This window comes from Strigops habroptila, chromosome 5 (assembly GCF_004027225.2).
Source record: "Strigops habroptila isolate Jane chromosome 5, bStrHab1.2.pri, whole genome shotgun sequence".
Lineage (NCBI taxonomy): Eukaryota > Metazoa > Chordata > Aves > Psittaciformes > Psittacidae > Strigops > Strigops habroptila.
The window spans coordinates 60,072,087-60,094,741 of NC_044281.2; the positions used below are offsets into that span (position 1 = coordinate 60,072,087).

Below are 22,655 nucleotides of genomic sequence, written 5' to 3' on the forward strand. Positions count from 1 at the left end.
GTGGTTGGTGACAGCCAACATGGCTTCACTAAGGGGAAATCCTGCCTGACCAATTTGGTGGCCTTCTATGATGGAGCCACGGAACTGATGGACAGCGGCAGAGCAGTTGACGTCATCTACCTGGACTTGTGCAAAGCATTCGACACTGTCCCACATGACATCCTTGTCTCTAAATTGGAGAGACATCAATTTGATAGATGGACCACTCGGTGGATAAAAAACTGGCTCGATGGCCGCACGCAAAGAGTTGTGGTAAATGGCTCGATGTCCAGTTGGAAACCTGTAACGAGTGGTGTCCCTCAGGGATCGGTGTTGGGACCGGTCCTGTTCAACATCTTTGTCGGCGACATGGACAGTGGGATTGAGTGCACCCTCAGCAAGTTTGCCGACGACACCAAGCTGTGTGGTTCGGTTGATACGCTGGAGGGAAGGGATGCCATCCAGAGGGACCTTGACACGCTTGTGAGGTGGGCCGATGCCAACCATATGAAGTTTAACCAAGCCAAGTGCAAGGTCCTACACCTGGGTCGGGGCAACCCCAGGCACTGCTACAGGCTGGGCAGAGAAGAGATTCAGAGCAGCCCTGCAGAAAAGGACTTGGGGGTGTTGGTTGACGAGAAGCTTAACATGAGCCGGCAGTGTGCGCTTGCAGCCCAGAAAGCCAACCGCATCCTGGGCTGCATCAAAAGAAGCATGACCAGCAGGTCGAAGGAGGTGATCCTGCCCCTCTACTCTGCTCTTGTGAGACCCCACTTGGAGTACTGCATACAGTTCTGGTGTCCTCAACATAAAAAGGACATGGAGCTGTTGGAGCGAGTCCAGAGGAGGGCCACGAGGATGATAAGAGGGCTGGAGCACCTCCCGTATGAAGACAGGCTGAGAGAGTTGGGGCTGTTCAGCCTGGAGAAGAGAAGGCTGCGTGGAGACCTCATAGCAGCCTTCCAGTATCTGAAGGGGGTCTACAAGGATGCTGGGGAGGGACTCTTCCTTAGGGACTGTAGTGGTAGGACAAGGGGTAATGGGTTCAAACTTAAACAGAGGAAGTTTAGATTAGATATAAGGAAGAAGCTCTTTACAGTGAGGGTGGTGAAGCACTGGAATGGGTTGCCCAGGGAGGTTGTGGATGCTCCATCCCTGGCGGTGTTCAAGGCCAGGTTGGACAGAGCCTTGAGCCACGTGGTTTAGGGCAAGGTCTCCCTGCCCATGGCAGGGGGGTTGGAACTGGATGATCTTAAGGTCCTTTCCAACCCTTACGATTCTATGATTCTATGATTCTATGATCATTACCAAAATATTTTGTAGTTCAAAAGAAGTCTTACGAAAGGTTATCATTAGCACAGCACTTGGTTCATAAAAAAACTGCTTGAATAAGGGAAAATTTCTAATAGGTGTATATTGATAAAGGGAACACTGGCAACTTTTTCACTATGCAAAAAAACCATCTAGGCAGTCAACCTAAATTCAATATATGTCTGGCAAAAGTATTTTTTCCAAGTACTTCCATGTAAAAACATGCACACTTATTAAAAACCTTGAAACTAACCTTTAATGCAGCACAGTCTCTTGTATCATATTCATCTTCCAGATAATCGAGTGGCATAACAACACTAGTTACCTATCGGATGGACAGGATGAAAGAATCATTACTTCATGGCTATTTTTGCAACAGTTATCCCCAGAGATAACCACTCAAACCTAGGATCCCGCTACATTTATCACTATTAAAATATGTGTTAAATGGCAGTTACTGGATCAGTTTTGAGTCTGTGTACCTGTTATCTGGGGGGAACTCACAATTTCAGGCAAATAAATCAATTACAGTGAGGAAGATAACTTTGGAGCAGCCTGACCTATCAAGGAAATGAACCGATAAATCCCCGCCTCTGTGGTGGCATTGAAGATATTTTGTTTCCTACTATACTTATGTTAGAATATTTTAATGCAATAGAGACAGAAATCAGGTCAACCTTATTAAAGATACGTTTTTAACTGGAAATCTGCTTGGATGGCAGGTCTTAAGTGCACAATCTTCATTTGAATTATCCACCTGTTGGAGAATCTACCATATTTTAACTAAAATATTTACTAATTTACAGTCCAAGCTGAAACAAACCAGGACATGACGTTTCCTGGTTAAAAGTTAACTTACGGGTTTATCATCACTCCATTGCCAGGTTCCCAGAGAATCTGGACTCCTCTTATTCATTCCAATCCATACCCATCTGTCATTGCTGTAAATAAACAAGATAGATAAAATCTTAAACCAAGTATATGGTTCAGCTCATTTAATAGAAAGACTGACCTATGCCATGGCATTACTTAGGATCAAGCAGCAAAACCAAAGGTTTACTACTCCACGTTGCAGCAGTTCAAATTAAAAATGGGTGTTAAGGGCTAGAACCTCTTCTGTACTTTTCTTTAAGAAGATCTATAGATTGTCTTTCCTTGAGCACAGATTAAAACTAAGTAAATTGGGCAATTCCTTTGTTCACTGCATCACCACTTCATCAGTTGTCACTTGATATAAAGGTTTCCTTTCTACGGTTTTCTTCCAGAATAACACACACAGTGTTTATCTGTCTTGCTTCTTTCTCTTGTCCATCTCGGGTCATCACTCTATACACCATCAGCTCAAATGTACTCTTCCTCAAACCACATGAAAACTACTCATACAGAATAACTGGCTTCGTATTCCTCTCAAATTTGTCAGCGATATAAACAAACCGAGCATGGGCACATATTCCAATTCTATACCTTCATAAAAGAGGCATAGACATAAATGAGCACATAACACCACTGACTCCAATGCTTGCATAAAAGAATGGCAGTAGATATTTCATCCCATTTTACAGGATTACAATCAGAACTGTATTTTTTCCCAGATTTTACTTTTTTATTTATTATAAGCAGGGGATGCTTAAATTCAAAATTTCAGCTATGCTCCAAGTTGCCCACAAAAATGAGTTTACAATGTAAATTCCTAAATCTGCAGTAAAAGCCTTTACCATACTCTTTACTATTGCTTATGATACTATATATTGTGTTATAGATAGTATAACACAATGAAATATGCACTAGTCAAACTGCAAGGTTAGTTCTCTACTGCAACCTCTCTTTCTCAAAGCATCAATTTTGTGCTACATAATGAAGTTTTACAATAATTCACCCCAGCCTGCTATGCTGCCCAAGAAAGGCAATAGATACTTTACTGAATGATGCTATCAGTTGGAAGTAGCAGAGCCTGAGTCTTCTATGAAATCACAGACTACACGAAACCCTACTGCAAAAGACCTGTGGAAAACACACTCTGATCCAACTGGTCTGACGGTGATAGTAAAGTATTGATGCCACCGTACAGGGCTCTTGTAAAACTGTATCAGGAGTACTATCCTATAAATTCATGTTGTAGTAAATACAGAGAAGGAATACAGAATATTTGAGGAAATAAGAGTTTAGGTTATTAATAAGGATTAAGGATTTTCTTGTCTAATGCTGACAAAGATAGACAGGGAAAGGATGTAATTATTCTTTACAACATATTAGAAGACTAAACCCCCAAGAAGGCAAGCTATTTATAGTAAAAAGAAGGAACCACAACTCAGAAATAAATCTAGGCTCAAAACTGGAAAGAGATGTCTGACCAGCAGAGGTCAGAGTTTCGAAAAAGATCCCCAAATTTAAATTGATTTTAACACAGAACTTAGAAAGTTTATGAAAATAACGTTATTACATGGAGGGATGGACTCAGACCCAGGCTTACCTGCATAAGCAATGTTATGAAATCAAGGTGCAATGTTAAGAAATTCCTTGGCAAGACTGTGTCACTGCCTTTCCACATGTATTACCATAAAGATGCTAAATGGAGCCTGAAATGGCTGACAGTGCAGCACCAACAAACATCTTAGCCAGAGTACGTGAAGGGCAACAACATTTTATTTAGTAGGGTTCCCACTGAAGGAAAAGCATCAGCCACCAACTTTTTTTTTTTTTTTTTGGCTCTCAACTCCAGTATTAATTTTCTGACATTGGTGTGACAGTGTGATCACACTGCTGTGATCTTATCACAGCAAACAGTCTTCTGGCTTTTAATGATATCACTAAGGAGCCTTTAAAGAACCTAAATGCCCCATATCGCTCCAGAGGGAAAACTGTGAGGCAAACATTCACAGCTGTCAAGCAGCTATGTGCCTTTTGGCAACCTGCCTTTAGGATTTAATTTTTCTGTGATTGTTCTTTCCAATTATGAATCAGACATTGCTTAACCCTCCTCTGCAAATCATCACCTACAGGCTTAGTGTAGTTTAAGCAACTGATCATCACAGAGGAGTATCTGCTAAAAAGAAAATTCAAGACACTCATTTCAAAAGGATCTGCAGTAATTATCTGAGGAACTAGAGCAATTTTTCAAAGTCTTTGAACCTGTATTTGGCTTTTATGTAATGAAAAAAAAAAATCATTAAAAAAAATTAAAAGTGTGTCAGGTCAAAAATTTCTCCAGCTTATCTCCAATTTACAACTACTGGCCTACAAACGTTACGTTTTCCAGCTGACTGTGCATTTACACATGAATGCATATTTTTTGGTTCTCTTGGAACTGTTTGGACATGACTATGAGCAATTCAGTAAGTGCTACGCTATCCTCGACAGCACTTTGAACCTTAACTAGAGCCTTTTGATAACCCTCTGAAATTATACTATCATGTCATCACAGAAAAGAATTACACCAACTATTTAAGACAAATATGAATTAAGACTCTCTTGCAACTAAGCTTGCAGCAAGGAATTTGCTTGTACTTCAGGTGTCTGCCTCCTCATTGCAAAGCATTTAAAATCCATCCTATGCACTGCTAGCAAAATGGATTTATCACTGCCAGAGTATTCTTTGAGCTACATTCCTGAAACTGCCTTTAAAACCTAGATGATGTTGAGTTTTAAACCAAAAAATGGGTGCAATTTGTGCTTTACAATGAACTCCATATTAATTAACAATAAAAGGTCCTAAATCTCCAGCAATCCCTGCAGAATATCAGGGGCTTTTCTCCCACACAGAACTAAAACTTCATAAAAGTCAATGTTATGCAGGAGCAGATAAATATAGTTTAGATTAATGTGAAGGGAATATAAATCTGTAATTTTTCTACAGTCATATTCTAACTGCTGAAATAGAAAAAGGTATTTTTTTTTCCTGTCCCTTATGTCAGCTCCAATACAGGATAAAGAGCATAACTGAAGTTACCTTGGCTTGTAGTTCAACCTAGTTCTTGACACAACGTAATGTATACTTCTGGGCCAACTCCCTAATGGCGTTATTTAAGGTACCATTTAAACCTAGGCAGTGCTGGCCTAGAAGTATATATGAAACCCATTTGACCCCTGCAACACGCTACTGCCGCTAGATGAACCTCCATCCTGCTAATCACACATTTTTTAGCAGAAGAGCAATTCAGCTTTACTGCTGTTTTGGCCAGTGTGTTAAGATAAGTTTTCTCTTGCAAACTCAAGTCAAGCCTCAGAAAGAGGCTCTCTAGGTTCAGAACAACTGCAGCAGCAGAGCTGTATATATAAAAGGCAACTGATTTCTTTCCAGTAAGGTGTCCTCATTGAAATGTGATTTCTAACCAATCCAAGCTGTTACTCTCCCTGCGTCCAGTGTCGCTGCAAGCTGTAAGCTGCAGAATGCTCACAAAAACAATCCTAAAAGAATGGAAGCAACTGAATCGGATCTGCTCTGCCTGTATCATGTCCCTCAAAGTGAAAAGAGGTTATCTCCTGTTTCTTCAAGACATGGGAAGGTTGGCAGGCAAATTTTGTTTTCCTTTCCAATGGCAATCGCCCAACTTGGCTGCAGCAGCTTTAGCTCTTATTTGCCTCTAAGGTGGAATCGGAGTAAGGAACAGAATGGACTAGACAATCTGCCCTTTTCCTGGTGAACCAAACTGACTTTTGCTAACATTTAAAAAACAAACAGTTCTCAATGAGTCACCAGAGAACTGTACAAGGGGAAAAATCCCAAAACCAAAAAACCTAAGGTGTGGCTCCTTCCCCAAACTGAAATGAGTGCACTGAATGAATAGTTTAGGTCAGAGTTTGCACTGAGTAAATGCAAGGAACATGGACAAACTGCACGCCAGTGCACTCCAGCAGCTAATCACACTAACATTATCTTATGATGATTTCTCTCAGCTACCTAAATTATTTGTTCTTCGTGAAATAATTCACTTGGTTTCTTCTCTCCTTTCTCAAATGAGCTTATTTTCAGACAAGTTACCCTTGACTCTTGATCTCCAAAATACTTCATATAATCACAACCTCTGAGTAATTCAAAAGCATAACTAATTTAAACACTTCATTATGTTATCTGAACAAACAAACATTATTTAGAAGACTTCAGGCAATATCAAATATGCAGTATTTCTGTTCAGGAAGTTCTACAATGCTTGAAAAGGGGTTAACCCAGATGAAAATACTGTGGTTTGGGTTGTATTTGCCACATGCAGTGACTGCAACCCTGACTGCAAAGTCAATTTATACTGGGCTCAACATATCGCCCCTTATTTAAGTTCTGGTAAAATAATAATTCTTACGGGCTAAGTTCAAGTTTTCTGAAATATGGGAATTGCAGTAGCATTGTGCGTCAGCTGACTTTCTGGAAAGACAGAAAGTCTCCACCTTTAAACTCCTAACAAAAAAAAAAACCATTAACTATAATTAATACCTCAGATGGTCTGCAACCTGAAAAGTAGTTGGAAGTACTTGTAGGAAAATAAAAGCAGTTATTTCTCTATTCATGGTTCATAGATTAGGTACACTAAAACAAAAATTTGTAATTGCAAAACAGTATAACAAGATAAATAGGTAAAAATGACTTGTGCACTAATTTTTATTTCAGGGACTTTAGTCACTTTAGTAAAGAATCACAAATGGCTTTTATACAAGCTAAACCATCTATATATAGAGCATACAAGTTTGGTTTTGTCTCTTATTAACATAAACATTGAGTAATTTTCATGACTTGTGCGCTTCTAAAAAAAGTTCACTGGGCTTTCAAGAAGGCATCTCTTCAGTCATCAAGTTTCAAAATTTAATCACAGTGTTGTATGTTGGCAGCTTCTGAAATAATCCTGATTTAGTTTGTTGATCAAAAAATTTAATCATATACTGGCAGCATTTGAGTTTAAGCTGGCAAAAGTTCTGAAAAACCATGCTGCTAATCAAAAAAAAAAAAAAACCAACAACATATTACACAAGGATCTGACATCACACCAATACCTAATAAAGCTTTGCAGTGACAGTTCCTTTGATTAAAAATAGAGCCTTAAACTCATAAATTATGTACCATAAATTTGTTGATACCAGAAACCTCAACACACCCATCTAATGCACATACAGTGTTATTGCAGTTATGCCAAATGGGATCTGAGCCAACTAGATTGCTGGACATTATTCACATTTTCAAAAAACAGCACCTAGTTTAGTTAGGAAGCATTTAATGAACAAAGATGAGACTTATCTGAAAAACTGAGTAACAACTCATCTCTAAATAATCTATCAGTAAAGAATAGGAACAACTATCATCTATTTGTGCCAGAATTCAGTGCAGAGAAGGAAACACTTATTATAACAACACAGACTTAAATTCATGTAATGAAAGATGCTCAAAGCAAATCTCTCTCTTCCTGCGCTCCCTCCAGCAATGTGAAACATTCGCCCAAGCTATACTCCCTTGACATTTTCCAGGAAAGCAGTGACATGACCAACAGTTCAAATGCCATATCTAGCTGTTTTTACTGTGGGAAAGACAGTCGTTGCACACCAGCTCATACTTGCCATTTGGGGTCAGCAGCAGCTTTTGCGATCTACTGCAGAATGCAACTGAAATCAAAATTTTGGCATATGGCTAGTTTGTTACCTGATTATTTTTCTCAGGATAGAATGAAGCGCCTTGATTTCTTCTGAGTGACTAAAACTAGGCAGATGGCCTCCAAGTGCTTCACAGAACCTTTCTGCCTCTTCCCAGGTCCTGGTTCGTAGCACTCGTTCACTGTGGAAGAACTTCACAACAGCCAAACATCAGAGTAGAAAACACCACAAGTGACAGCCTTTTTAAAACACTCCGTACTACTAAAATATGGCCACCATAGACAGGAATGTATAAGGGCCATTTCCATAGGGAGAGAGCTTGACTTCTTAACAGTTATTTTATTTCTTTTCAGTTTGTTTGACAACAGCTGTTTAGCTCACAAAATTTGTTTCAAATGCAACACGCTCCATATGGCAGACTTTCTGTTTTTCTTTACCAGAAAGTAAAGAAAGTACCCAACTCATTCCAAAACTGCAAGCCAAATTACAGGTTTTAAGGGATGTTGTTCTTTCAAATTTGTGGTGAACTGCAAAGCCCAATGTTCACTGAAACCAGGCCCATTTGGGTGCTATGGGTGAAGAAAGCTCTTGAGCAAGCCCTTTCCTACCTGTATGTACCAGAGTTGCATATTTGGCTCACACACCTCAGCTAATATGTCCACTTGATCCCCTTGACTTCAGTCCAAGCCAATTCCCATCAGCTACATCATGCACAGACACGCTATACTTGGTCAACAAGTTTTGGAGAAACTGCCAGCTGTCACATCCCATCAGCTATGGGACAGCTATGCTGCACATTACCTAGACCCATCCTTTTGGGATCCCTGGCCACAGCCTTGTTATCCAAGCCGGGTTTTCCCACTTTGCTACATGAGCTGTTTACAAGACACAGTTCATTGCAGGCATTGAGTCCAGAAATAATGAATAAACAATCCAATAAACAGCCTCAGTTTTAACTTGATTTGATTGTTAATAGAAGGGGGAAAACCTGCATTTCTAAATACAAACCTGTTTAAGCTACTCCAGCTAACAGCATGGCTGCTTACTTCCACTATTTACTTCAAAACCAGTAAAATACATCTGAGGCTACGCTTTTTTTATAATGTTTGATATCCATATTCAAACCAGAGAAAATCCCACCTCTCCTATTCACACTCTTAAGAATATAAAAAGGGAAAGGAAAAGGACAAGGGAAGGACACCTATTTAGGTGTCTCTGCATGCCAGATGCTGGCAGGCAGGCTAGGACACAGATGTGGCACCCTCTGTCAGCAGCAGGCTCCCGAGTCAGGAGCACAGGGCAAATGCTGCCACCCCACTTAGCTGGCCACAGAAAGAGCAGGAAAAGGCACACTGCATCTTTCAGGAATCAGCAGAGGATGATGCATGAGAATATTTGGAGGCAGTCAACCTGAATCAACGTGAATTCCTCCTCCCATCTTTGAAATACTCTGCAGAGCAGCTATAGGCCACAAAATGGTTAATCACACACTTACTGCAAGACAGCAATGAACAATTAACATCTAATAGGAGTAACATTTTACCTTGTAGCATGCAAGGCCGGATCCATTGTGCCACCCAGGGGGACAGGGATCAGTTGGCTTTGGGAGTACTTCTGGCTTCTTGGGCAGCCCAATGTATTTTTTGCAGATAGAAAATGCTTTAGTGGTTTTACAGTCCTTAGTTTCCCACCTTCCAAGATACTTTCCACTGGGCATGGCCACACATCCTCCTGAAAACTCTGAGATTTAAGCCAAAGACATATTTAAAACTATTGACTGGTTGTCCAAAAAAATCCATATATTTCTGAATAACTATTTTATTTCATGCTTAGAGTTCTGTAACATGGTACTCCAATGCTTGCTCAATGTAAGACAATAGTATTTTTATGGGGTTTTTTTAATTGTTAAATTTACCTGGTTGCAAGGAATTCCAGTTAGTGTATGTCACAGCTTCAGTTTTTTCCCCATCCACTGTACCCCAGGAATATATTCCTGATTGGCTAATATCCTGCAAACCAGTCCAGAAGTATTTTTCTTCAACTTTGGTGTGTTTTCTAATTAGACTGTTTATAAATTCTTGTTCAAATCTGAAAATTCACAGATTACTTTGAGTCAATATTTGAAAGATACTGAAAACTACTGAGACAGTTTGAAAACCAGGCATATTATTACAAGAGTTAGTTCAAGTGGTCGTCCAGGCAGTCCAGTATTCAGCATAGGGTCAGCAGGCTGAGAATTTGCATACTTCCAAGAAGGTTTTACACTGTAGGTTTACCATTGTCACACCATGGAAAACACAGTTTGCTAGTTATTTGCAAAAGCAATTCTATCTCTGTTTTCTCTTTATAAACCACTAGTTAGCATACAGAGGTTTTAATCTCTGACCATATCTCCAGGATCATACTGTAAAACATGCCCATAAATTACAGAGACGTGCTTTACCTGTTCATCACTGTAAGATTGCATTGTACTCCAAATGAAACTTCTGTTTCATAGACCTTGTAACAGTAGTTTCCATGTCTCTCCCATCCCTGGTTAGAGAACAACAAACATTACATTACAACCTAATTTATTGTAGGTTGTAATTAAATTGTAAATATACATTACAACCTAATTTAGGTATTATCAACAGGTGAAAATAAATAATTGCTAACATTGGTTGGTACCCCCAAGCTGGCACAGCTACACAAGAAAGAAACGCAGTGCATAACATACAAGGTCCTGTATCATCAACTCTCAGATTCACAGTTTTAAGAAATAATGCAACCACAAGAATAAAATACACCACTGTTTCAGCTTGACTGTACAGAATCTTCTGACCGCTACATGCATTCAGAGAGAGAAAACACTAGGGTGACAGCCTAGACCCATTCAAAACAATAGGAGTTTTCATGCTGTTCCATCAACACCAGGATTCAAACAGAGGGATAATACGAGGGAATTACTAATGTTTCTTTACTTCTGCAAAAAAAATTTTATTTTGAAAATGTGTGAACTTACAAAATTTCTCTATTCTTCAAATCTTTTCTCCTATATTTACACTGAAATTCTAAGGAACATTAATGTGTTACCTCTTTGCTAGCCTACCAATGCCACTGGTGTCTGAACAGCACAGAAAGCTGTAACTCTACATGCTGTCACTCTCTGAAGAGACAGAGTAAAAATACCCCAAGGTTCCGCAGAAAGATAAGGAGTAAACATCTTTCCTGTTGCAGGCAATGTGCCACACAAAACTGAATCAAAGAACTCTGAAGTAGCTACTAATACCACCCCAAAATTTTTCAAAACAGAAAAGACTTTTCAAGCTTCATTTATGCTGTAACATGTTAACAAACAGACAACAAAAATCAACCCCCCCCAAAAAACCCACAATGAGACAACCACCTTCCCACTTTTATTCAAGTCAAAGAACAAAAATGAAAGCCAACTGTAACAGAAACCTAATCTCAATTATTAATCTCTGCATAACCTTATGTTGCAAAGTGCTTATCCTAAATTTTAAAACATACTTAAAGCAAAAACCACAGAACAAATGCCACTAGCAATAACATATCTAGTAAAAGCAATCTTTTTATTTTTTTCAAGCAAGTTGATAAAACACAACATCTCCTTAGTCCAAGCTTATAATACTTTCATCAATGAAAAGACTGGTAACACATCCAGAACCTGCTTAGGAAAAATCTGAATTTTGGCTCATGCTATATAATTTTTTCATCTTTTTTCATCCTTTTTCATCTAATATGTCCCATAGATTTTATTGTTCAGGCAAGAAGGAAATGGGAAGAGCCAGGAAGTGATTTTAAGCAGGTTTCTGAATCAAGTGAAGGTAAAGAAAAATACAGACTTCCTATTACCTCTTCTAATGAACAACTTTTATCTGATTTTGTTTCATTCAAAATCTCTCCTTTTTTCTTGCACACGTATTTCAGTTTTTCTTCACAGGATTTGACTCTCCACTGTCCCAGCTGTGAGAAGACAAAAAAAAAGCATTTACAATTCTAAAGTATGTCAATTCCCATAGTGCAGGGCTGAGTTTTCATACAGGGAAAGCCAAAATGCCTCTAGCAAAAATACTCAGGGTGGCATGCCCTGGATTATATGCATAGGTGCATGTTTGGAAGGAAGAGAGAAAGCTGACAAATGTGGAGATGAGAGGATTCTGGACCATATCTGAAAAAGAAAGAGAAGGCCAGGGTGGTGCCAGCTCCCTCAGATCAGGAAGGGAATGGGTACAGGAGTGTACTCAGCTTACTGCGGAGGTGGGGAGAAGACACCTCAGAGTTACTGAGCACATGAGTTCCACTGCCAGCCTGACAGCAGGCAGACGCTTGCCTCAGTTTTCTACTAAATCTGGGAGATGGGATACAGCCTGCTTCTCTTTCCACTCAACTTTTTTGTCATCTTTCCTCCACCCTCCCCTTGCTTCTTCTGTACGGTATCTGCCCAGTGTCTGTCTTCTCTTACCAAAGTAATTCACTACCCATCCTCTGATACGATGGCCCAATTGGTCCTGGATATGGCTGAAGCCATGTTTTCCTTTCAATAGTTTGGCCCACCTCCTTCCTAGCTCTCTGCCACAGACATGCAAGAATATGGAAACACAAAATGCAGAGTGACAAGGACAACTGGGTGGCCAACAGTCTCAGAGCTGTGAGCAATTTCTTCCATTCCCTGCAATACACAGCTACCAAGTGTCAGCTAAATAATTTTAAGAAATCTGCTTGTCAAATAATTATCATCTGTATTTTAAAGATTATTCCAAAAATAAAATTAGTTATCTGCTTTACTTCCCTCTGACTTTCACACACATCAATGTTAACTCTACTATGATGGGAAAAAACCTGAAAAACCCAACACTGTATTCCTACCTCGCCTGAATATGACACACAGTTAGGAGTGCTGTTAAAAGGAACTTTTGGTTCACTCTGATCCCAATATGTAAACACCACAGCTGAATGATCTGACCATTTGAACAAGGTTGGTACATCTTCATTCCTGAGACCCATCCACATTTCCTCTTTAGCATCTGTAATTTAGAATAAGGACAACACTGGAGTTTTAAAATAATGTTCAAACTAATTGGAAAGGAATGCGAAATCAGCAACATTAGGTTTTTATCACTATGCTGCACAGCATAAATGCCACAATCTTTTCCTTGAAGTGAGAAAGAGGATTTGAGACAAGTACAATGTATATTCTTATCTTGTTTCTTAACTTATATTCATAAATATGAGTAAGTTTCACAGAGAAGGTAGCAAACAGGAATAAAAAAAAAACCAGAAATAATAAATACACAACCAAAAAAAGCTCAACCAAATTAAAGTCTTAGAGCGCAGATGAAATCATAAGACCATGAGAAAATTAAACGCCAGGTATTAGGCGACTAGAAGTAGGTTAGCCCTGTAAATAAATAAACAAATTTAAATAGATCAAACCAAAATAAGTACTAACACAGAAGGCCTGGACCTGAAGAACACCTCTCAGTACCGGCCTGGGTACAAGCCCAGCATCAGGACCTTCATTTAAAAGCTAGAGGTTATGACAATCATATGCTAGAATATGAAAAGTGGTTTGTAATTTATGGTGTGCAGCACTTGCTGCTTGACCTTTAAAAGTATCCCAACTCACCATTATGAAGCTTTGTAACAACCAGTTCGACATCTGCTAATGAGTGTATGCTGATGAGATTACTCTTATTTGTCTTGCACAACTCAACTGCTGTACTCCAAGATGCCTCGTCGTTTATCAGCATGTAGCAAAAACCATTGTGGGGAAGCCAGCCTGAATCACAGCGAGTTTCTAAGTGTCTCCAAAACTCTAACAGTGAGGAGAAACAGAGGCATTTGTTTTACATTTGCTAGTGCAACGGGTTGGCATTTTCTTCATGTTTTAAATCCGGAAGCACCTTGAAAACAGCTAGAATGCAGCAATCAGAACGTGTTCACATCTCTTCAGAGCTAATGTTTTAAGAAAGGGTCACAGTTTAGTCAAGCAAATAGAAATGACTGAGCAGCATTATGGGGATTCATAATATTTTGGGGCCATGAAGTAGGCAGAAGGAGAAAAAATTTAGTGGGAGTGAAAGTAAAAAGCTGAAATGCATTACATTAAGCTGGTCTTAGTACAAGCAAAATGTTCAGAAGTAATTGTAAGCAAGATTTCAAAAGCAATTAAAGGCAAATCAAGTTACTTCATTGCAGTACAGCAGCTTCAAAAAAAAAATCCTGTTTTGTACTGTTTATTTGTTTGCACTTTTATAGGGCATTATTATTTATATGCAGTACTATGAATAAGACCTATTTTGAATATCTCACAATTAAATGCTTAGTTTTAAATAATTTTTTCTTCTGAAAGGTAAGATATACAAGAATCCAAACTGTTTCTAATGCATGCTGAAAAAGGTATATACTAATAGTCTTTCTAATTCAAAACACACTATAAAATACTCCGATCACAAGAATTTTTTTCTTTAATTAATAAAACACTGAATAAATACTGGTAACAACTCCACATACCCCACTGAGGAGATAGAGAACAGATAAGGATGGTTAATCACAACTAATTTTCAAGGGATCATTAAAAAACTTCAACCAGTTTAGTTAAATTCAAACTGCTTATTATTGTCTTCCCTCAAAGGCACATACCTCTCCTGAGGGAGCTGGAAAGAATGGGCCTTAGCCAGAGACACTCCATGACAATTTCCACCTCCACAACACAGCTTCATCCCTGTTATTCTCTAGTCCTCCCCCTCATCCAAGGACAATCACTTTCCAGTAAAAATTTTCGCACAAGAGCCCCACAGGCATGAGCCCTGGAAACTCAGAAAGGCCAAAACATGATGGAAGAACAGGCCATGGATATGGGAAGGGCTGGATATCCAGGTGTAGGCAAACGGCCAAAAGCATGGAAGCAGTTTTATGTCACAGCTACACTGTAAAAACTGAAGGACTGTATGCGTGTGTGTATAGGGAGGAGAGAATAAGTATTCTTGTAAAAGTCGTTATGGATCCAATAAAGATTACACACTGAGCAAGTTCGGTTCTGGGCCTTGTTCAAAAGACAGTAAAGATCATTTAACTACTTCTATTTGAATTCAACAGAGTTTGATCCAAGCCTCAGGTAGGTCCCATTTTATGTCAATGCATACTAAGAGTGAGATGAAAAAGATTCAAGGTGCTACTGCCAGTTCTAGACTTTCAGTAGCATATAAAAGAAGGCACAAGCCATGGAGGAGAACGTGATGAAAAGGGCAGCACACTGCTGAGAAATACTTTATGTGTGAATGAAAAAGGTGTAAAAAGTGAAAGCTGTTTGTGATGCATCGTCTTGACACTGAAGATACAGAGTTTGCTTCTGCTCTGGTAAAAACCCGAAGCTGTTGTGAAAGTGTTTTGGCAGAGATGCCTAAGAAGTCTTAGGGATGGAAAAACACAACAAAACCAAACCCAAAACCAAAACCCAAAAAACCCCAAAAAACCAGAAAAAAAACCCAATCAAACAAAAAATCCCATGAGTGAACACTACACTCATATTAACATACAAAAAGAAAAATGCAAGCTGTCCTACCTGGGAGGCTTGGAACTTCATTGAGTGACTTCTTGCAAATATATGGAAGTGGAGTGCCACAATGGTAACTTTGCCACTGACCTGAGGCAGCATTCATCACCACACAACTAGTCCCATCCAGTGGGGACAAACTCTTCATATCTATAGACAGGAACAAATAAAAAGAGAAGAGTACAAGTCATCAAACAGTAAGGTAGTGACTGCTGCTTTTTTTCTACTACTTTTCAAGACAAGAATAACAGACTTTGCAAAGTACAGGCCCTTGTATTTGAAGAACATAACTTGCTTTGAATGAAGGCACCTGTCCTACCACAGGTTCCATAGAAAGTTTTTTTTGTAAGAGAGTTTGGGAATCAAGGAATCTGGACTTCTTTTCCAATGTTTAATCACAGAACCAGGAGGAATGTTCTATTTACAATAAAACAAACCCTTGGCTGAGCACTTTCCCAGACTAGAAATATCTCAGGGGAGAACCCTTTGTGCTGCCCTCAGTTTCCTTTGGCAGCCCCTTTCCCACCCCACTCCAAACACAGCTCTGCACTCTTTCTCTCAATGCTAACCATAACTCCTACCTTAACTTGAGAAAAGGCCCCAAATTAAAAATATCACAGAGGAGAACCCTTTTTTGCAGTCCTCAGCTTCCTTTTGAGCCCCTTTGCAATGTACTTTTTGGCTTTCTCTATCTTTGAGCCCAGTGCAAACCTGAGCTATGTCCTATGCAGAGTAACCCACTTTCCCCGGCACTGGGTTTGCTCAGTATTACATACAAAACGCTCAGAGTGAATCTCAGTTCTTCATGGTAGAGTACAACAGAGTCAGGGCCAGCCTCCTTTCAGAAGTGTACAATGAAAGAGCAACAAGTAATATGCACAAATTGCAGCTAGCAAAATTCCTGTTAGATACCAGTAAGTATTTTTCACAATGCGGGTAGACATTAGTATGTCTGCCATGACTGAAGATTAAATTATACCATTGTAACTCAGGATAGTTTAGTCTCCAGCTCTGCATTACAGTCCTAAAATGTCATCACAGTTCCAGAAGAAGCTGAAGCCAGCAATACAAGTCCAGGAAAGTCCTTAACCTTTCCAAAACCTAGACCACCTTTGGAAAATCTCATAGAAATTTCTTAGTAAAGCTTTCAAAGAAGGAAGAGAAACCACTTCTTATCTTTTCATAGAATTCACGTTGCAGCACTATTCTAGAAACTGAAACTTATAGAAAAATAGGATTCATTTAAAAAGGCCAAATTCAGCTTGAAAGACGGAACAATATTAGCTTCAGTGTTCCTGATTATTATTCCTCCCGGACATATCCATGGAATATTTGTGAGAATATTACAAATACACACTGAAAATTCCGAACAAACAAGACTCTCACCAATTCTACTTGGAACTTGGGAGTAATTAAAAAAGGTTTTGCAAAGGTTTTATACTTCTTTCACCTTCACCTTGACACAAACTTAAGCAACCTTGAAGTTTTAAAACACAAGTCAGTCTTCTAAGTAATGTCAGTCCTCGCACATACACCAATAATTGTAACATTTGAGGGAAGTCAATGCCCCCTCATTTCTGTCAGTGGGAGGAGAAATTTAGAAGCTAGGTAAGCTGTAGATACCTTAGTAAAATAAACCTCAAAGATACTATTTTAAGTTTTTGCTTTTTAGAGACTTATTAACCTTATCATCCATAAATATAGAATGAATACAGAAAGATTCATGGGCTAGGAGGAAAAGATGCTTCAGAATTTTTAACAGAAATTGAATAATAATGATTGTTTTGTAGAAGCCCAATAGAGAGGAGTGTTTAAAAAAAAAAAAAAAAAAGGGCAAAGCAAAATATTAATGTTAATGTTGTGGATACTGCTAATACCACCTGAATCATCATTACCTGGATGCCAGTTGAGAAAATTCAAAGGTTTGTGATCTGACCATTGCCAACCTCCAGAAACGTCCAGTTGACTTAAGCCAATCCAAAAGATCTCAGCGATGTCATCCTTACCTGGAGAGTTTTGGGGTTTTTTTTAAGAAAACAATTAGTATAAAATGTTCATCTTTAATTGGTCTCCTTTAAATTAAAAATATGATCTGAAAGGACATGCATTTGAGGAAAGAAAGATTGCTATTATACTCAGACATGCAAATTTTGTTGAACTGAGAAGGAATTCACCCACACAAGTTCCAATGCATTCAGATGTTTGCCCTTTGGTTTTATATTCCCAAAGGCACACTGACAGTTCCTCCAAGACTGAACATCAGTGAAGATGATTTCATAGCAACAAGTGGGTAACATACTGTAAAACACTAACTGCCGTTCTGGCCCATATTTGAGAGTTTGGGGACATTCCCCATTATAAATATTATAAATAATAATAAATAAATAATAATATCATTCCTCATTATAAATATAAAGCTAACAACTACAATGAAATCACACAGATAATTTTTTTAAAAGCCTCTAAAGTGAGCTTAGCAGCTTATTTTTGCTAGACAAATGAAAGCACCAATGCATTTTAAGTACAAGCAAGTTTTATCCCAGAATTTTGAGAGAAACTAAAATGCTGTCTACACTTTATGTTAACTTGACAAGATTTCCTGATATTGGTACGTGAATAATTACACCTACCTTGTATGTAACTTAATTCAGATGCATCTTGGATGCTAAGTAAATCTCCCCCTTGCCTTTGACATGAAATATAAGCTTCCTTCCAAGAAAGAGCAGACTGTGTATTAAACTGGTAGCAACTTTCAGACCCTGGATCATGTTCCCAGATATCATGACAACCATCCTCTGTTTAAAGGAAGCAGAAGGTACTTGTAACTACAACTATACTGAAACATCACGGAAGTTTCAAAAGAAAAAATGTAATACTGAAAGTCTATCAATTTTTATATTGGTAATCACATATATTGCAGAGTAAGTGTGCGCTGATTCTCCTGTCTATGCTGCAATAAAAAAAGGACCTGCTTTTACCCAGCTTAACAGCAACATGCTACACAAAGGTGGAGCCGTACATACATGAAGCCACAGAACACTTTTAGGACATCTGTTTAGAAACCCAACGTGCCTGGTTGTAAGCAGATTCCCCATTTTCCATCATGAGTATAATCTTCAGATGTGGCGCACCATTTTCCACCCGTATGTGTTTCATCCTGAATGCAGTCATGATGCCACATCTTATTATACAGAAAGGGGAACTCACAGGGTTTACCGTAGGAGTTCCCATCTTTGGTATAAATCTCTGCAGGAAAAAAACAAAATAAAGAAGTAGATACAAGCTGTCTAGGGGAGGAAAGGACAGCAAATCAGTATTACTGCATGTCCAGACATAGTTCAGTTAAAAGCATGCAAATCACATTTGTGGTCTTAAAACGCTGTGCCTTGTTGTTACAGACAATATATAGCAATGCCAGAACAGAAAGAAACGAGAGGAAAATATTTTTCTGTACTTTTTCTGCCGAGTGGGGATAACACAGCAGAAACTTGTTTCCCTCTTCCTGGTAAGTTAGCGATAAATACATTGTCCTGTTGAAAGCCAGGTGGTTTGCACCAAGTACTACAGAACAAGGCTCTAGCAATCAACACATACAGGAGAGGGAAAACATTTCAAACTGGAGTCTACTAGGCTCTTCAGACTGACCCCTTCGAACAATTCACATACAAAGAAAATTCTGCTCTTAAAGTAAAGCAAGTTTTCACCACTTCTTCTAGCAAGCATGAGATTTCAGATGAGACTGGCTTCCATGGCAAGTGAACAGACTACCAGACCAAAGCAAATGGATAGTTCCTGACAGTCCAACAGGCTGCAAGCTTGCAGCACGCACTGAATTTGATTGTACAGCTTACCAGCAATGAAAATGTCCTCAAATCCCACTAACAGTGAAATTCACATCGCTGTGAAGAGGACAGCATCAGTTCTCATAGAAGGTGGCTGATGTTTCGTAAATAGGCTCTCACCAAAATATGGGGGGGGGTGGATTTAAACTGAAAAAAAGCCACTTGATAACACAACTTCTTCAGTTCAAGTTTCGTACTTGAATATCAGTATCTCTCTACAGCAAAATTTTCTATTGGTTTTCTGATCAGTCTTTTCATAGGATTAATTTTAAGAATTTACTGCCATAGACATACAGCAAAAAGCTCTTAAAAAAAAAAAAAAAAAAAAATCCTCCAAACCCCTGTGCAAACTTACCATGGTAAGGATACTGACATATAACATCAGAGGAACTGTTGCTTCGCCACTGGTCTGTTGCATTTATACTTGCGGTTACATAGGTACTCTTGACAGTCACCTTGTACTGAGATGCACCAAGGATGGTAGCATCGGCACATCGCCACCACAGCATTAGTTCTGAGTTACAATCAACCATTTTCAGGCGAGACAGTGATTTAGTGAATATATCAAGTCCCAGGCACTGCTTGGTCCCCAGATGAAAGAGGCGATTCTGGGATACCCATTTCCATAAAGCTTCACTTGTCTCCTTGCAGTCATCTATCACTATCCGTGAGTTTTTAACATGTATGCACTTGTTCAGTGTGTCATGGCGAATGGCAAAAGCAGCATTGCCTGCATAAGAACAAACAAATATCCACGTATCATTCAGTATCACTTTCGCAGAAGTTAATTTTTAAAAGTGTAATCATATTGACATGCTACCAGAAAAGTACAGCTGTTTGTACTTTATACTATCTCTTTCATATAAGCCACATATTCCTGCTCTTCCGTGAGGATTCCTTACTTTCTCTTTCAAAGTCATTATAAGAAGAGGGGAGATAAGATGAGGCTATTTTCTAAGTCCAATCCTATCAATGAGAATTCCTCCTTTAATTTTAACACATACTGATTGGATCAACCCCTGATTAATTTGCAAGCTTACTGGGTAAAGAATCTTGTCTTCATGCCTATCTGCATGTTACCTGCTGTTACACACAATAATAATAATCTTCACTTAGTAAGCACTGTTTGGATTTTTTTAACTGTGTATCATATACGATATTTAGCACGACAGGCTCATACATGATCCGGTTTGTGGGTGCAACTGCAGTATTACTAAAATAACTGGCACTGCTTTTGGGAGTTTTAAAATGAACACCCCACCAAACATGCCACAGAAAAAATTTTAAAATGGTAGAGGAACCTTAGTTGCATTTTCAGTTGTGATGTAGCTTGTCATTAAAAAGTAAAAAAAAAAGTTGATAAAGCACAGCATACGATTTTTAAAATATATGGATCACGTTACTGATACAAGCTGATGCCTCTGGCAGTATAAGAACACCTCAGACAAGTGTCAGTAGGTTTAGGTAACCAAGAAAAAGCAGCTCTGAAACTATTTTTATGCCACAATAAATATGGCCCCACAGTACAGAACTTTCACTAACCAGGCTGAAATGAACCTTGACTGTCCCCAAGGCTATTACTTTGCTGTTTTAAATAAGAAATCTGCTGAGTAGTGTTTTGCGTTTAATAGTAACGCACTGTCAATCACATTCCTACTGTGTTTTTTTAATATGACTTAATAATAGGTTTGGCTGAACAGCAAGGAAAATATTCAGTGATGTTATGCAGTGAATTTTACCACTACTTCCCAGTATACTAGTGAATTTTCCACTGTGCGTGTGCCAAATATAGTATCTAAATAGCACTGAGCTGGTCAAACTGTAAAGAAGAATCTCTAAGCCACTTACTGGAGTGACTTTTTCTAAATAGCTCACTTTAACCAACCATCTCTTTTATCCTATTAACTAAATAAGACACTTTAACAACCAAGCCTGCTTTTGCGGTATCTTTTTACTCTGTGCTTTTTCAGCACTATATCTCCTTTTTGCTTTTTATTCTCCTCTGCAGACTTTCTTCTTCTTTTCAGTTGTTTGTAACATTACTAGCCTCTTCTCAGATCTTCCCTTTCGTTGTTCTCCTTTCACAACTCTCATTCTGACACCAAGAAGAAAACCACTTTTTAAAATTTCCCTGGCAGAACTGCTGCTGCTACCTCACCAAATCTCTCTGCACAGCTCAAGTACTCTGGCTCAGCACTCTGGCCATGAAGTTTTACCTGACATCTTTAGCTATCAACCCGAGCCTGTTACTGTCAAAAGACACAAAAACATGTGACATGCAACTATTTAGCAAAGCGCTCAACTTCCTTCCCAGCAGCTCTCCCCGAGCTTTGGCTGGCAAGAACTTGCCCAACATGAAACTTTTCCACCTGCTTTCTCAAAGTCAGAGTAAGCCTCCTTCCTCTCTCTCCGCGCATACAGCGGGGAACAAAAACGACACTTGACGTCCTGCAGGGGCCCTGCCCCAGCACGGGTTATTTCTCCTCCCGAGGTAACACGCGGAAGGCCCGCCTCCCTCCCGCCGCTCCGCACCGCTCCGCGCTGCCCCGGCACCGCGGGCACTGGGAACGTGGCACCCGGAGGTGGCGGGTCAGCGGCTGCTTTCGCGACGCCCCGGGAAGGAGCTGTGGGGTTTTTCTTTCCTTCCTCTCTCGCTCCTCCTCGTAAGTTTCGCACGTTGTTTCCACGCAGTCGGACTTTGTCTCCTAGCGCAACGCACGGAGGAGCCGGGAACCGCCGGGGCGGAAGGCCCGTCACCGCGCCGCCTTTACCTCACAAGCGCCCGCCTGGGTGGGAATGGGCCTTCCGCACCCCTCGCGCCGCAGCGCACCCGAGGAGCGCTTTCCCCCTCGAAAGGTGGGCGCCCGCCTTACCTGAGGGGTCCCGGCGGGCGACGCAGCAGGCGACGAGCCAGGCGAGGAGGAGGCAGGCGAGGCCTGGCAGGCAGAGCCCCGCCGCCCGCGCCATCCTCCCACAGCGCGCAGGCTGCGCGGAGCGGGCGCGCTGCCGGGCTCTTGCTGCCGGAGCGTCGCGCCCGCCGCCGGCTGGCCGGGACAGCGAGCAGCCGGCCCGGATTGGCCCGCCCCGGGCACCGTCACTTGTTTCCAGGAGAGGAGCGGCCCCGGGTTTGAGGCGAGGTGTGGGGCGGGGCCGGGCCGGGGCGGCGGCGGGGTGTAAGGGGTCGGGGCAGCGAGGAAGGGAACGGCCGGGCCCGGCAGCCCCCGTGGGAGCGGGTTATAGCTGGGAGAGGGAGACACGGGAAAGGGAAGGGGAGTCACCAGTGGAAAAGTAAGAGTAAAGATGGGGAAAACTGAAGGCAAAATGAGGACGGGGGGAAAAAAGGAGGGAGGGAGGGAGTGAAGGAAAAAAAGGAGGAAAAAATTATGAAAACGCGA

The 22,655-nt window shown here is 40.2% G+C and overlaps 1 protein-coding gene across 1 annotated transcript in view; it reads right to left on the reverse strand.

The window, feature by feature from the left end:
* Nucleotides 1-22,341, reverse strand: part of LY75 (lymphocyte antigen 75) — a 50,441-nt gene extending 28,100 nt beyond the window's left edge. Inside the window, exons 1-15 of the mRNA XM_030486115.1 lie at nucleotides 22,134-22,341; nucleotides 19,616-19,990; nucleotides 18,491-18,664; nucleotides 18,049-18,213; nucleotides 17,314-17,424; nucleotides 15,428-15,568; nucleotides 13,490-13,678; nucleotides 12,730-12,887; nucleotides 11,716-11,826; nucleotides 10,304-10,392; nucleotides 9,776-9,948; nucleotides 9,404-9,600; nucleotides 7,910-8,052; nucleotides 2,150-2,231; nucleotides 1,544-1,615 (exon numbers count right to left, since the gene is read on the reverse strand). Of these exons, the coding sequence (XP_030341975.1) occupies nucleotides 1,544-1,615; nucleotides 2,150-2,231; nucleotides 7,910-8,052; nucleotides 9,404-9,600; nucleotides 9,776-9,948; nucleotides 10,304-10,392; nucleotides 11,716-11,826; nucleotides 12,730-12,887; nucleotides 13,490-13,678; nucleotides 15,428-15,568; nucleotides 17,314-17,424; nucleotides 18,049-18,213; nucleotides 18,491-18,664; nucleotides 19,616-19,990; nucleotides 22,134-22,227 (2,274 nt within the window). The 5' untranslated portion in view covers nucleotides 22,228-22,341. The remainder of the gene's footprint in view (nucleotides 1-1,543; nucleotides 1,616-2,149; nucleotides 2,232-7,909; nucleotides 8,053-9,403; nucleotides 9,601-9,775; nucleotides 9,949-10,303; nucleotides 10,393-11,715; nucleotides 11,827-12,729; nucleotides 12,888-13,489; nucleotides 13,679-15,427; nucleotides 15,569-17,313; nucleotides 17,425-18,048; nucleotides 18,214-18,490; nucleotides 18,665-19,615; nucleotides 19,991-22,133) is intronic.
* Between the last annotated feature and the right edge of the window lie 314 nt (nucleotides 22,342-22,655).